The sequence below is a fragment of the Manis javanica genome, chromosome 1, assembly GCF_040802235.1.
Source record: "Manis javanica isolate MJ-LG chromosome 1, MJ_LKY, whole genome shotgun sequence".
NCBI classification, from domain to species: domain Eukaryota; kingdom Metazoa; phylum Chordata; class Mammalia; order Pholidota; family Manidae; genus Manis; species Manis javanica.
Window position 1 is genome coordinate 189,566,628 of NC_133156.1, and position 16,118 is coordinate 189,582,745.

At 35.3% G+C, this 16,118-nt stretch overlaps 1 protein-coding gene across 16 annotated transcripts in view; it reads left to right on the forward strand.

The window, feature by feature from the left end:
* Window positions 1-16,118, forward strand: part of WDPCP (WD repeat containing planar cell polarity effector) — a 405,181-nt gene that overhangs the window by 117,820 nt on the left and 271,243 nt on the right. For all 16 annotated transcript variants that reach the window (XR_012121045.1, XM_036996612.2, XM_036996613.2 and 13 more), the window contains exons 7-9: window positions 6,803-6,917; window positions 9,150-9,283; window positions 12,765-12,956. Coding sequence is in view for 15 of the 16 variants with exons in the window: in XM_036996612.2 (XP_036852507.2) it covers window positions 6,803-6,917; window positions 9,150-9,283; window positions 12,765-12,956 (441 nt within the window). In the remaining variant the exon portion in view is untranslated. The remainder of the gene's footprint in view (window positions 1-6,802; window positions 6,918-9,149; window positions 9,284-12,764; window positions 12,957-16,118) is intronic.

Genomic DNA, 16,118 nt, shown 5'->3' on the forward strand with positions numbered 1-16,118 from the left:
TTTTAACTTGCATACTTATGTGCCAGAGTTGTACTGGCATTTTATATTTACAAGAGACAATATGTATAAAAGTCCTCTAAATTATAAAATTACAAAAGTAATGTGCTATCTGGGGTGTCTTCCATTTCACTTCTTAGACTGCTTTTATCTCTTCAGATCTTAAAAACTACTGATAAATACAAGATTTACCTTTGTAAAGCTTGTTTTTTTGTGATTTTAACCATGATTATAAATATTTTCTAGGAATGACCACTTTTATTTTATGAAATTATTATATATATATATATATATATATATATCAAAGAGCTGAGTTTAAAATTACATTAGGGATTAAAATGTAGAATCACTCATTTTATAATGAGAATTAGTGAGAAAATGAGATTTCTGAAATTGAAATAGACTTAGCAGGCAAATTTCCAGGCATGTATCTATTCCATGTATTGAGTAACATCACACAAATCTTTGGGAAACCCCATTGTTAACACTTCTCTATCCTGAAAAATACCTGTTTATTTCTTGTCCTTTTGTTTCTTATCCTTAGGTCAATTCCCTATGGTGATTCAATTAATTCTTTTTTATCCTTGTCTTAACTACATTCACTTTTGTCTCTCCACTTTAATGGATTAGTCAGGCTTGGTTTCTATCTATACTAAATAAATGTTTGCTGAATGAAGGAATAAATTACAGAAGACATGTTATCTCTCTTCCAGCAGGTTATCTGCTAAAATGATCAGTGACTCTACTCTTCATTATAGATTTCCCCAATGTAAAATTGTTTGACTATCTATAGTTCTCAGAGTTTCTACAGAATTTACGGATTGGATTGGGGGAGCAGGGTTGAGGAAGGTGGTATGTACCATCATGATGTAAATTCACTGGGCCTCCAGGGGAGTGGCTCTATAGGACTTTAAATATTTGTTTAACACAGTCCTTTAATTCACTCCAACAGTCCTAATACTTTGTTGCCTCTTTGGATTGTAGTATTTAGCACCTGCTGTCACCCACATGTCTCCTAACGATTTCATAGTATCAGTCTTGACTGTGTGTCCATGAAATAACTCTCAAATCATGGATTGAACCTATCACCCATTGTTGATTTTGAATACTAACCCTTCATGCCTTTATTTTCATTTCTCCCCAGATGTGATAATAATCACATGGATTTGAGGGGAGTTTTCCTAACCAATGAGAATATTGAATTCACTGGAATTATTTGTGATCATGATTATGAAATAGCTTGGTTGCAGTTACTGCACCAATTCTTCTTCAATATTTGGACCCAGCATGATGTGTTTGTCTCTGTACAGGTGCTAAACTACTTCTTGTAGGAGGCAGTCATCTATCCTAACCAAAATCTCCACTTCTCTCTGAGATGAGGTCTTTTGCTGTACCCTCTACATGTCCTACCAAAATCTGTCTGCCTTATTTACCATTGCATCCCCATCTGTATACTTGGATTATACAGGAGGCATTCACATATTTTTGACCTTTGAATGAATGAAAGAAACTCAGATTCTTGTGGTTATGTTTTATTTTGATTAATGATATCATATGGTATAATTTTCTCTTTCTTACCCCAGTGCTATTTCACTTCCAATTAAGTACTAAATCTAAGGTTAAGAGAAACTAATTTGAAGAGCTGTCTGAAAATGATGGGAATCATTTCCCAGTTTTTTAAAGAGAAAGCACACCTCTCTGGTATAAGTTTATTGAAGAAAATGAGAAGGAAAAAATAATAAAGGAAATACACATGGTCAGAGCAGAAATAATAAGGAAAACACTGCCTGTCTCAGAAGGTGTCAGAGAAAAGGAAAAGTTTCAGTTCCTATTTTGCATTCATTGTCTTCTGCATAAAGAACAACATTAAAACTGGAACTATATCAGGAACTCCCTGGGCCTTCTCATTGATTCATCCCATGTATCTTGTCAAGCTCAGATCTTCTCTAGAGGTGCCTCCCTTTGCCTCTTTGTCTGCTCTTTTTCATTTCTGAGCTGCCAAAATTTTTCAGCTCCTTGCAGTTGAATAGGACAATATCTTAGTGCCCTTTTACCTTCTTGTACTGCCAAAACTTACATAGGCCCTTTCCATTTTAGGTGGAGCTACTTTACTGTCTGGGCTGGAATATTCTTTTTCTGAATTTGAGACTAAGTTTTTCATGATTCTAGTTATCCCCATTACCATATCCAGGAGTATCTTTGACACCAGTACTTAGAAACTATGATTCAACATAGGTTGTTTTATAAAAAGGTGTTACTAGCTTATTAATTTATTTATACCTTCTTATTCCAAAATCTGGTGGCAGGGATACTTCTAGGCCACAAGACATTTAGAGATCTGTAATGATGGACATACCTTGATCCTTATAATTACCCAAACTAAATTTCCATGAGGTGGCTATCCTGATCTGTTAACACCTCTTTAGGTTGCAGTGCCCCAGAGCTCAGACCTTAGACTTCTTTCTCTCTTTCCATTCTTTTTTTTTTTTTTTTGCTTAAACAACAGAAATTTATTTTCTCACACTTCTAGAGGCTAGAAGTCCAAGACCCAAGACCAAGCTTCCATTAGGTTGGCTTCTGATGAGGCCTCTCTTCCTCACCTTGTAGACAGCTGTGTTCTTGCTGGGTCATACGGCTTTTCCCCTGTGTGTGGAGAGAGAGCCATTGGGTTACTCTTCCTCTTCTTATAAGGACACAAATCAGATTGGATTAGTGCCCCACCCTAATGACCTGTCCACTCATTTTTAAGGAGATCTCATCCAGTTCCATGACTATAACCACTACCTTTATACCATTGCTGACTCCCAAATACATATTTCCAGTCCCCACTAACTCCAGAATTTCAGACTCATTTTTAATTGTCTGCTGGATATCTCTATTGGTATGTCCGTAGACACCTTAAACTTAACATGTCCTAAACCAAACGTTTGATTCCCCCTAATCTAAATTTGCGTCTCCTCAGGTGTTCCCTATCTCAGGATATCTAGTTGCTCAACCCAAAACCTTTGAGTTTTCCTCTGTATGGCACGTCAAATCCTTCAGCACATCCTGGTTGATACCCTTTAAAATATATCTGAAATCAGTCTACATGTTATTTCCTCAGCATTGCCATTTTAGTCCAAGGCATTATCTTCTCTCACCTGGACCACTGCAGTCAACTCCTAATGGTTTCCTTGTTTCTACTCTTGCCCTGACTTGCCTTAAAAACATAAATTAGATTACAATTCTCTGCTGCTTAAAACCCAATGGCTTCTCATCTAAAAGTTCCAACCTAATCTGGCCTCTGACTGCCTCTCTGATTTCATCCCCTTGAATATCCTTCTCATTCACTCCCTTCCCACTACACTGGTCTAGTTGACTTGTCATTTAGTCACATTCTGACCTCAGAGTTTTTGCATTTGCCTTTTTCTGCCTGAAACTCCCTGTCTCTGAATAATCATATGGCTTGTTCCATCACTTCATATGAGTCTATACTCAGATTTCATCTCAGAGAGGGCTTTTTACTTCTTCATTAGTCATCCTGCTTAAAATGGTATCCTTCTAAAACCCTATCCTTACTGTGCTTCATTTTTCTATGTAGTTCTCCTGCTGTCTGACATTACATTAAAGCTATTTGTTTATTGCCTCTGTCCACACTAGAAGGCAAGCTCCCGAGGGGAGGTCAGGCATGGGCATTGCCTGTTCTGTTCACTGCTCTGTCTTCAACACCTACAACAAGGCCTGGCTAATCTAAGTACTAAATACATATTTGTAGGATGAGTGAGTGAATGTATGAAATAAGTGGCTGCATCTACCCTTTGGAGAAATATTCTGAAGGAATGCCCAAGCTCAATGGCAGGATCCACAGTCCTCAGTCACTGCTGTTGGCACCATGCATCAGTCATCTCTGATGTATGCACACTTCCCTGTTGCGCCTTGACATTCCCCTTTGAATCCTTTTCCAGCTTGTTCCTCCTTTTACTATTTCTCACAGTTGTACTTGCTATTTGCATTCCACAAAAATGTCCTTTTAGAATTAATTTTATAACATAACAAATGCTCATACATGGAAAAATCTATTTCTATTAGGAGATGAGGGTTAGTTCATGACAATGGTAGTGACAACAGAAAATAAGGAACAAGAAATTTTAGACTTGGACAAATTGAATTCCAAAGTTCTGAAGGAACTTGCAAATACCTTGGAGACAATATCTGTGGAATAACAAATAGGAGAAGTGACAAAAGATTGTACTGATTATAACTCGCCTGGAGTCTGGTGTTCCATGTCTAATACTGAATCTAATCTGGGCACAAAGTTTTTTAGAAGACAAAAGACTGTGTTTAGAGATCGCAAACAGTATAGTGAGAACACCTCATGTGACTAATGGTTGAATAATAAAGATAGTAATTGCAAACATTTATTGTGTGCCAGGTGTTATTTTAAATGCCATTTCTGAAATGTTACTTAATCCTCATCCTATGCAATAGATACTATTATATCTCTTTTCAGATGAGGAAATGAAGTAACAGAGAAGTTAAGTAACTCTCTTAAGGACACACAGCTAATAAGAGATAGAGCCAATGGTGATTCATTCTGATTTCAGGGTCTGTGTTCGGAACTGTTATTGTCTTTTAATATTTAAAAAGAGTGCTACTGAAGAAAAACTGGGGCTACTATAGAGGTTCTTAGAAGGCAGTGTTAGCCTTTACTTCAAGCTCAGCATCATCACCTCTTTCTCAGTACCCCCACTCTGTATACCCAGTATGTGTTCCTATAATAGGAGCAGTAACAGTACTTTATTACACTTATTTGCTTATATCTCTACTTCTTTCTATTAACCTATATTTAACCTATTATATGGATTCTATCTGATTCACTTTTGAGCCACTACATGTAGTTTTAGATGTGGCATATAATCCACCTTCAGTTTTTGTTGAATGAAAACAATAAATGAATGATTTTTAAGTTGATTAGAACTGTCTGGTGGTAGAAGAGGCTTCCTGTAAGGTAATGAGCTCCTGGTCACTGGCAGTATTCAAGAATGAGCTCGATGCTTGAATTGTGCTTGAAGGGGTGCTGCTGAAGGAACCTCTGTGTCATGTGGAAGTGGAAAGTTTGACCAGGTTTTCTTCTAACTATGAATAATTTTTCCTATGATAAGCATATTTTTTCTCCAAATAGCACCTACTGTGTGCCTGTCATTGTTCTAGACACTGAAGAAACAAAGATAAAAGTAGCCTAGCCAATATCCATAGTAGCTGGTAGTCAGTGGATCATTAAGAGTATAGGTGCTTAAGAGTATAGATGTAAAGTTTTAGTAAGTAAAAATAAATAGAAAACATATTTTAGAGATGTTTTGAATACATGAAGTAGGGAGAAAAAAGCTATTACAAGGGGAAGAACTAGATGTGAAAGACCCTAAAATTGCCCACCTGAGAAGGGAGGATTGAGGGAGTGAAGACCACATGCTATGTTGTTTTGGGGGAATTCACCGAAAGGGAAATACCAGTGTTCGCTAGCAAGGTATAATAGATGTAATTCATTGGAGATTCACTAATTTGTGAAGTATTTTGAAATTCTTGAAACAAATGTGCCTTCTTTTAGTAGTTCCCAAAACCAACAAAGATAATTAAGTGTCTCCCCACCCGCACCCTCTGCCCCCTTTAGGGGGTATTGACATGAAATGGACAGCCTATTAAGTTACCCTTTAGTTTCTTTTGTGATTCATGTGCCTGGAATCTGTTAGACAGTGGGCAAGTAGTGGTCTTTCTTTATATTAACCTGGTTCCAAATACTGTTCATCTTTCACACAAGTCCAAATACATCTTGACACAGAATCATCCTCTCAAGCTGGGACATGATGCCTAGGTAGGTGGGGAGTTCATTTTGTTTAAAATCATAGTTGTCTTTGAGTTTGGCTAGCATGTTCATGATTAGTTTACTGACAATTGGGTTTTTTTTCTTCTTATACCATATGCTATTCCATGATTCATCTGCTTTGAGTCTGTTGCCTTGAAGGTGAAACAATTTCTTCCAATGTTGATATATCATAATCTCATAGATAACAAGCATACACATATGCATAGTTCTTGCAGAAATTTTAAACATTTGGAGATGAATGAATTATGCTGCCACAAATGGAAAGGAGCAGTATAAAATGGTGCTATTCAATCATCTTTTGTTGGGTGGTTGGTTGATCGCTAATATTGATAAAACCTAGGTACTATATTACTTTATCTCTACTTTAGAAATTGTTCCTGGTATGTGTGATTTATTTATGAATTTTGAAATTCAAGATTTTACTTTAATTGCCTTGATTTACATGTTATTTTAATATTTTAGACTGACAAGATTTAAATTCCATATTGTAACATTTGCTGCTTATTTGTAATGGTTGCATTTTTTCTCTATTGAATGTGTTGGAATGACCATTCAAACCTCAAGGAATCCTCTTAATTTTTGGTATAATCTTTCAAAATATTTTAATAGAACACATTATATTTCTGAATACAATACAAATTAGTTATTTCTACGTGAGTACTTTTTAAGTATTTAGAAGATTAGACTTAAAATAAACATGGAGTAAATTCAGTTTCTGCATATGGCTTTAATCAATGCACTTACTGTATCATATCATATAGCCACCTGTAGTTTTTACTCAGAATGTCAGTGATTGTTTTCTGATGAATAAAAACTCTTTATAATTTCATGGTTTAGATGTACATGTAAATATCTATATAAGTTGTATATTTGGAGAGAGATTTTTAAAAGATTCTAATTCTCAGTATGTCTTCCCCATCCACTTCCCCCTTTGCCTGGTTTTAGCTCTTCTTTGGTTCAGGTGTGATGGTGTCCCTAAGCCTTTCTGGACCACAGCTGGAGAAAGTTGTGATTGACAGAAGCCTGGTGGGGAAGCTCATCTCAGACACCATCAGTGATGGTAATTACTCCCAAGTGTAAACCAATTGCCTACATTAACAGTGGGGCAGGTGAAACACTGTGTCAACAGGTAGACTAATTATTACTACTGGGGACTTGAAAACACAAGTAATTGCTTTTAATGGCATAGTTACAACCCCTGGGACCAATACAAGGTTTGACTAATATTTAATATCCAAGTTTTGTGAAGTGTTAGGCTCATATTCTGAGTATTTTCACTCTTTCCTTAAAAACGTGAAAATATTTTCAAAATAGTTTTTTTTGGTGTGTTCTTTCAAAATGAGTCCCCTGTTGTTGATATTTTCAAATATTTTTTCAATTTGAAATGAAATTTGAGTAAATAACCCAAAAGTGTTAACACAGCCACCAGTTAAAAAAAAAAAAATCTATGCTTTGGCGCCTAGGAAGATTCTTTATTGCCAAAGTCCATGAATACTAATTTCTCAGAGAGTCTAGGCAATAATTCCAAATATCAAAAATCAATGCCAAATAACTAGATAAATCTATTAAGTGATACCACAGTAAGTATATAATTGCTAGAGAGCACATAAAAAAATTTTTAAGCCAATTCTTGAAAAGGTAGGATACTGACTCTCATTGAGTCCTAAGAGACTCTGTGCTATGCTGACCTACCTGTTTCATTTAATTCAGAAAGCAATTATAAGATATAAAAAACAACGTTATAAGGTATAGTTATTTGCATTTTATAGACAAGGGAATTGAAACTGAGATCCTAAGGAAGAGGCCCATGAATGAGATACTAAGGACAGCTAGAAACTGACTGAGCTAAGACTTGAATCCAGGTCCTAGCTGCATAGCCCATTTTCTTTCCATTACACTGTGCTGACTCCTGAAGTTTTAATATTATGTTCTTATATTCAAGGCAGAAATATCTAAGAAACAGACTGCATTATCATTAGAGATTGAAAATTGTCGGTATCTTAAATCAAATGATTGAAGGAAAGTGTGCTTTAGTGGAAAGGACAGAGGTGAGAAATCTTCTGTGTGCCCTCACTAGCTATCTCTGAGTAACTCAGACACAATTTCCTCATCTCAGGGAAAAGCACTGTGTAGGATGGCTATAATTTGCAACATTCCTGATAATAATAAGCAGGGTATAGGATTTAAGGGTGCCATTTCCTCTTCTTATAGGAATTTATGCTAAGGAAGCTTCCCAATGGAAGAGTTTCCATTTTCTTATGTCTGACAGTTGACCCCTTTATTAGCACTGCAAATGAAATAATGGCTGTGATGATTTTGTTATATTGTTGCTTCTCTGTCAGAGTTAAAGGAGACTTCCAACATTATTCACGTCTCTGAGATATCTTTTTCCACTTGTTTCTTTTATTTATACCCAAAATAATACACTCTCATGAGACTGTGATAACAATGTGATTTCTTGGCAGTTCTCCAGATTCTCCTGTAATTGTGTAAATCTACTGTTGGTCACTGCTTACAGATTGGATATGGAAGTAAAAATATAACACATTCAATAAGTTCTTTATGCCAGGGCCAATATAAAACGTTTCCCAAATTTCTATTATATGTTTTTATCAGTAATTTTTATGACATTAAGTTCTTTTCTGTAACCATGAATGTTATCTATTTGTGTGCTTTAGAAATAAAACTGTAGAAACATTTTTTCTAATCATTATTAAATATTAATTTATATAATGTGCATATGGGCACAAATAATGTTTCATTTCATTCAGCTTGTATTCCCTCAAAAAGAAGGTTCACTGATGAAAAACCTAAGGTCAAGAACACTACTCTGTATCCCCTAATAAGCCTAATTTATACTAAACTGGCTTATATCATATAAACACAGCATTAAAGGCTAAGCACAAATAAAAGTCAATGTTTTCATCTTTACATTCAGGTATGAGTAGTCTTTGTGTTATGCTTTTCTAGCACTACTTCCAAATACGTCTCATTTGGAGTTTGTCCCCAAACATGAGTGTATATTGAAGTAGTCTCAGGAAAAAAGGAAAGGTATTAAATCCATGCATCGCTATCTTCATGATTATTATTTATTCCCAATATCTTTAATAAACTTGTAAAATGTCATAATGTTATTTAGGAGACTTTCAATTAGTTATATCAGTTAATGTTTATTTTCTGACAATAGCTTTTGTAATATTTCACTGGAAAAAATGTATTAATCCATTGTTATTTCATTCTAACTTAGTATTTGGTAGTATTATCAAATCTTTGTTTTTCTTCTTTTTTAAAGCTCTTGTCACAGACAGCTTTATCATCTTATCATTTTTGACACAAAACAAACTGTGTTTTATTCAGTTTACCAAGAAGATGGGTTCTCCTGATTTAAACAAAAGACTGGAAAAACTCTCAGCCTTGGATTATAAGGTAGATATTTCATTTATGTAGTCATATTATTAATTATTAAGGTGTGCTAGAGTAGTACATGAGTTGATGTCATGTTCGCTACTTGTAAACATTTCCAGATTTTAGGAAAACCAGAATTATCATAGGATTAAGCTTGATTCAGTAGAAACAATAGCCATCCTAAGTTTTATTTTTTACTCTCATTATGGGGGTCTAATAATGGCATGTTTGGAGCAATTTATATAGGACTTTTGGAATTCAAAGATGGACAATAGAAAGAAGTCACATATTTGAAAATGGTTTTCTTGCTAGTGGTAGTATATACACCCTTCTCATTTTCCCCTAAGACCCCATATCATCTTTCTAGGGAAGGATAGCTGCTATGGCTTCCATTTTACAAGAAAAAAAGGAAGGAAAAAGGTACTTTCAAAGGTTAATAGAAAAACTGTAGTAAACAAGGAGTGGAAATACCCACTCCACCCCCGTGCCTAACTACAACTGGAGAAAAACACAAAAGGGAAATCTCCTTCATGTGTTAGTGTCTCTCCCTTCACTAACTCCAGGTAATTTGTTACCTTGTATCAGGAACTTTACATCTGTTAAGGCAGGATTCTTATTTTAAATGATGTATTTAATTTAACTTTTGCCACATTACATTTTAACTGCTTGGAAGGCATACTCTCTGCTAGGATGAGTATCTAATACATTTTCCAGGCTGTTTCAGTTCAAGGCCTCTTTTCAGCAATGACTTGTGTTTGCAAGATTGATCCAGCCTCTGTGATGTGGATTTGAGACAGTTCACTGTTCACTGGGAACAGAGCTGATATACAGCTTCCTTAAAAAAGATGCACACTTATGCCATACCTAGAGTATCTATAATAAATGCAAAAATTTTTAGAAGTCAGTTTTATTGCTTGAAACTTTGTATGTTTGTCTTTTGATAAAATGGTATTTAACCTAACCTTTTGCCCTTTGGAATTATTTCTGATTTTGATTGAGGTTGTGGTTGTATGGGGAGGATTTAATTTTATTTGGTAGAAACATCTAACCTTATAAAAAAGATTTTTAACATGGAATAAAATATATTAAGTATTTCATTGTGGTAATAAGCTATAATTTGGTTTTGTTTGTCAGCTTTGTGGAGATCGTGTAGCACTTTGTATAATGTTAATTTTCTTTAACTGGAAATAGTGGTACTCAAGTATTATATTTTGGCTAGCAAAAGAATTGGTGTTAGCATTTAATGGAATGTTATTTTCCAGAATGGCTAACTGTAGATTTACTTGAAATGTTGTTTTTTAACTAATACTAGTCTTTAAAATGCACCAATATGGATTAATTCAAAGTATCTAAAGTAAATGTTTTTCATACTGTTAGATAAAATTTTGTATGACTAGTTTCTCCATCTTAGATGTAATAAGTAGCTTGATAAAGTATCTGAAGGATACTAGCTAGGCATTAATGAGAAACTGTCAGGATATTATCTTTCATATTTCTTATGAAAAAATGTGCAAACAGGCCTAGTATATGGGCCCTTATATCTTAAGTAAGAGAATTACTTATTTATTCTCTCTGCCTTAGGACTGGAGAACTTAAGAATATGTACTCTCCATGTCATTTCTGTACATTAGAGAAGTAGCCTGTCTCCCTTTTGCAAAGCCAATGGATTTCATTTCCTGATTCAATATTTAAAATATAATACTTAATAATGAGTAAAAACTGCCATTTGTCCATTGGAAGGGTATTTTAAGAAGTGAGCTCATTTTACTTGCCTTGTTGACCATCATGATAGAATGCTGGTGCCATTAAAACTCATAGGAAACATGAAATTTTAGATAACATACATGATTTACATAATGTGAGGACTGAAAGTTCCAGTCTCTTGTTTTAACTCTATTTCTTTGTCTAGAAATTCGTAACATGTTTACTTGGTAAGTAGGACATAAAAATAATGTATGTGTATTTTTAAGGACTTAGCATTTCCATTGTGATATTTCTCTCAAGTAAGAAGACAGCTAGTTAAAGTAATGATATTGAGAGCTTAAAAATTTGCACTTCAAAGCATAAAGTACATCTGTGTTGTCTGTTAATGCCCATTTGGATTTTAAAACAAGGAAATTGTGTAGAGTATTATAATTGTGCTTTTCTTTATAGCTGCACCATAATTTAATTCTTTCAGATTAAAATAATTTTGGCAAAGAAAATTACAGGGTAAATATCCTGAAACTATTGACCTTTACCAAGTTTTCCTGTCTACATGCTAAAAATCCAATTCAATTTAACAGTGAAGGGACAGTGCAAGGAGTTAAATGTTTACCATGAGAGAACAACACTGGTAATTACTTTGATTTCAGTTCCTTTTGATGTGCATTCAGAGGATGAAGAGGTCAATAATATTATGGCCATGCAAATAGAAAAGGGTTCCTTTTGACCATATAAAAAAATAGCAGAGGATTATTAAAGCATTAACCTTGATTTTAATGGCCTTGGTTGAGTGGTGAGATCACAATTTGGATGAGCCTGATTATTTACTAAATACAATACATAAATGCAACGGGTTCTTAACACCCATTGCACTCTGGCATTATCGCATTACTGCCATCCTTTGTTGCCTTGCAGACAGGAATATGAAAGCAATCTGTCATGTAGTGAGACCGGCTCCAGAAGCATTTCTCTGATAAGAAGACCCCCTGCCCTTTGCTAGTGTCTGGTCCAGTAGGCTTAGCCATGCGCTTAATCCCCAGAAAGTGGTTCGATTATTGCTGACCAGCAATGGCAAGATAGTTTTTTTTTTCTTCCAAGCTATCAACCTTCCATTAATTCCTTAAGCAGAAATACAGTGCAATCTATATTTCCTTGGCATGTGTCACCCAGATGGTGCCGTGCTTATGTTTTCAAATAACCATGTTCCAAAATAACATAGTTTGAATAATAAATTCTATAAATCCTTCCTAAGAAAGTGAAGCATGATTCTCAGAAGCTGCATAAACTTTTACACATGATGCTGTGGCTTATCCCTTTATGCAAAATATATGTGTATATGTCTCATATATTCTTTAAAGTGAATTTGCCTCAAGTTGTTTCTCCTATTATTGTTGTCAGTCACTGTTAACGCATAATGTCTTAAACAGCAGTCAGCCTGTTGGTCAGCTTTACTGAACTTGTCATTTAATATAGCTGGCCTTAAATCCTATGTGTAGGTCGATGCTATCAAGCAGCCATGACTGTACATTTTGGTATTGATTGGGATTGCTACAGCCATTCCTCCCTAACTCACTTTTCTCCTTTTCCTTTCCTCTGCTAAAAATGGGGAGAATTTTGAACATATGTCTTTTTTATATATGTGTCAAAAGAATTTGGTAATTTCTGACACCTCCTTAAGTACATGTTTAACATGCATATTTACTTGCATTTATCTACATTTACAGATGCTTTAATTTTCATAATACTTTGAGGATTTTGTGTTTTAAAACATGATCCTTTTTTCTTTTTTAACCATTAGATTTCCTATTGTGAAATACCTGGCCCAGTCAACAAGACAACAGAGCGTCATCTAGCTATCAATTGTGTTCAGGATGCAGTTGTTTGCTGGTGGCCGCTAGTCAGTGACGATGCTTGGCCTTGGGCTCCCATTTCTTCTGAAAAAGACAGAGGCAATCTGCTGCTCTTGGGTTACACTCAAGGAAGACTGGAGGTAAATCTAAAGCAAATATCTACATTTTATTGAAGAGCAAATAAAACAGATTTGAAAAAATAGTTTTTCTCTTCTGATGTAAGTGTGGATACTTTTTTAAACCTGTAATTTATTTTTCTAGATTTTCAAAGAAGGAAATTGAATATGAAATGCAATCTTTAAAAGTATATTTTGGTAGGATGCACAGACAATTCCAGGCTGGCCGGAGTAGCGCAGTGATTAAGAGCACAACCTCGAGGGTTCAAATCCTAACTCTGCCACTACCTAACTCTGTCCTTGAGCAAGTTACTAACCCCTATGTGCTGTGGTTTTGTTATTTGAAAAATAGAGTTAATGAAGATTAATAAATAAATGCGTGTGTTTAGAGAAATACTTACATATAGCAAACTCTCAATCACTGATCACTATTTTGATGCTTGTTGACATCATTATTAGTAGTATCATTACTGTTTGCTCATGATTTCATGCCTGTCAAGGCTATGTTACCAGTCACCTTCTTTAAATTTCAGTCAGTTAATTAACAAACATTAGTCAAATGCCTATTTTGTATAAGACTCTGTGGTGCCAAATAATAGTTGGGGCAAGGATTTGAAGGAGAGCTATAGAGCAGTGACCTTCTCGGTCTAGTATCTTGGGGCAGGAGCACCAAAAGGGTTAATCTAGGAAATGAGGACAATATCTCATCCTATCTGTTCCTGACAATGTTCTATCATCATTTTTTATTGAGAACCTCTTGATATTTTCAGCTTTCATCAGTATTTTGAGTATGAAATTCTGTTGTTTTTCTTTTCTCTCTTTTTTTTAAAGCACTCCCCTTCCCCTTTGGTTTTTGCCCGGGTAAAATATTCTGTACAACAGTAACCAACTTATAGTTCAACTTACAATTTTTTGACTTTATGGTGGTGAAAAAGTGATACACATTCAGTGGAAATTGTACTTCAGATTTTCAATTTGGATCTTTTCCTGGGCTAGCGATATGCACTACAATACCGTCTTGTGTGCTGGGCAGGGGCCAGGAGCTGCAGCTCCCAGTCAGCCAGGTGACCATGAAGGTAAACTGCTGATACACTAACTACCATTCTGTACCCACACAGCCATTCTATTTTTCACTTTCAGTATAATATTCAGTAAGTTATATGAGATATTCAACACTTTATTATAAAATAGGCTTTGTGGTAGATGATTTTGCCCAAGTGTAGGCTAATATAAGTGTTCTGAATACATTTAAGAGAGGCAAGGCTAAGCTATGAAGTTCAGTAGGATAAGTGTATCAGATGCAGTTTTGACATGATATTTTCAACTTTGAGTGGGTTTATCAGGCTGTAACCCCACTGTAAATCAAGGAAGATCTGTAGTATAATCCTTCATCTCTAAATTTATTATCTTTTAGGCTTTAAGTATTTCTCAGAATTAGTATTCTGAGATAAAATGAAGTCCGATTTTTCTCTATCCTTACCTGCATTTTTAGTTTTATAAACTTCCAGGCTGTCTTTTAAGACTGAAAAGTCATTTTAGATTAAGTAATTAATCTTTTTCTGGAACTTTCCCAATTCTGTTGCAGTAACTAAAACCATTTTTAATGCTTTAGGTATGGTTTATATGAGGCTAAGGAAGTGCTTTGTTCCTATTTGCTTCCTGTTCACTCCTGTCATTTTGTTGATCTTGGGTCCAGAAGCTAATTGAGTAAAAGACTTCATCAAAATGACATAATATAATAAAGTTAATTAGAATTCTGTTAACTGTCCTGTCTTATAGTAAAAGTAAAAATAATTAAATTAGCCTTTAGTTCTACATTACATAAATTAGCTTTATTTGAAATGAGTACATTACATGAAATTAGAACGATTCTAAAAGGGTATATATATGGTCTCTATACCTGATCTCCTGGTGTCATCTAGATCTTGAGCTTTGGGATGTACAAACCTGGGCTTGACTTTTGGTTGGATTGTATGCTAACTGTGTGACCTTCATCAAGTTTCTTCCCTCTAAACTTCCTGCTTTTAGTGAATTCTGTGTTTCTAGGCCTTGGGTAGGTCACCCACCCTCTCTGACTTTGGTTTCCTAATTTTTAAGATGATAGATTTTTTTTTATATCATTAATGTACAATTACTTGAACAACATTATGGTTACTAGACTCCCCCCATTATCAAGTCCCCACCACATACCCCATTATAGTCACTGTCCATCAGCGTAGTAAGATGCTATAGAATCACTACTTGTCTTCTCTGTGTTGTACTGCCTTCCCCGTACCCCACCCCCAAATTTTGTGTGCTAATCGTAATGCCCCATTTTCCCCTTATCACTCCCTTCACACCCACCCTCCCCAGTCCCTTTCACCTTGGTAATGGTTAGTCCATTCTTGGTTTCTGTGAGTCTGCTGCTGTTTTTTTCCTTCAGTTTTTTTCTTTGTTCTTATACTCCACAGATGAGTGAGATCATTTGACACTTGTCTTTTTCCACCTCCACTTATCTTTCACTGAGCATAATACCCTCCTGCTACATCCATGTTGTTGCAAATGATAGGATTTGTTTTCTTCTTATGGTTGAATAATATTCCATTGTGTATATGTACCACATCTTCTTTATCCATTCATCTACTGATGGACAGTTAGGTTGCTTCCATTTCTTGGCTATTGTAAATAGTGCTGTGATAAACATAGGAGTGCATATGTCTTTTCAAACTGGGCTGCTGCATTCTTAGGGTAAATTCTTAGAAGTAGAATTCCTGGGTCAAATGGTATTTCTATTTTGCATTTTTTGAGGAACCTCTGTACTGCTTTCCACAATGGTTGAACTAGTTTATATTCCCACCAGCAGTGTGGGAGGGTTTCCCTTTCTCCACATCCTCACCAACATTTGTTGTTGTTTGCCTTTTGGATGTTGGCCATCCTAACTGGTGTGAGGTGATATCTCATTGTGGCTTTAATTTTCATTTCTCTGATGATTAGGGATGTGGAGCGTCTTTTCATGTGCCTGTTGGCCATCTGAATTTCTTCTTTGGAGAAGTGTCTGTTCAGCTCCTCTGCCCATTTTTTAATTGGCTTATTTGCTTTTTGTTTGTTGAGGTGCATGAGTTCTTTATATAATTTGGATATCAACCCCTTATCAAATATGTCATTTATGAATATATTCTCCCATACTGTAGGATGTCTTTTTGCTCT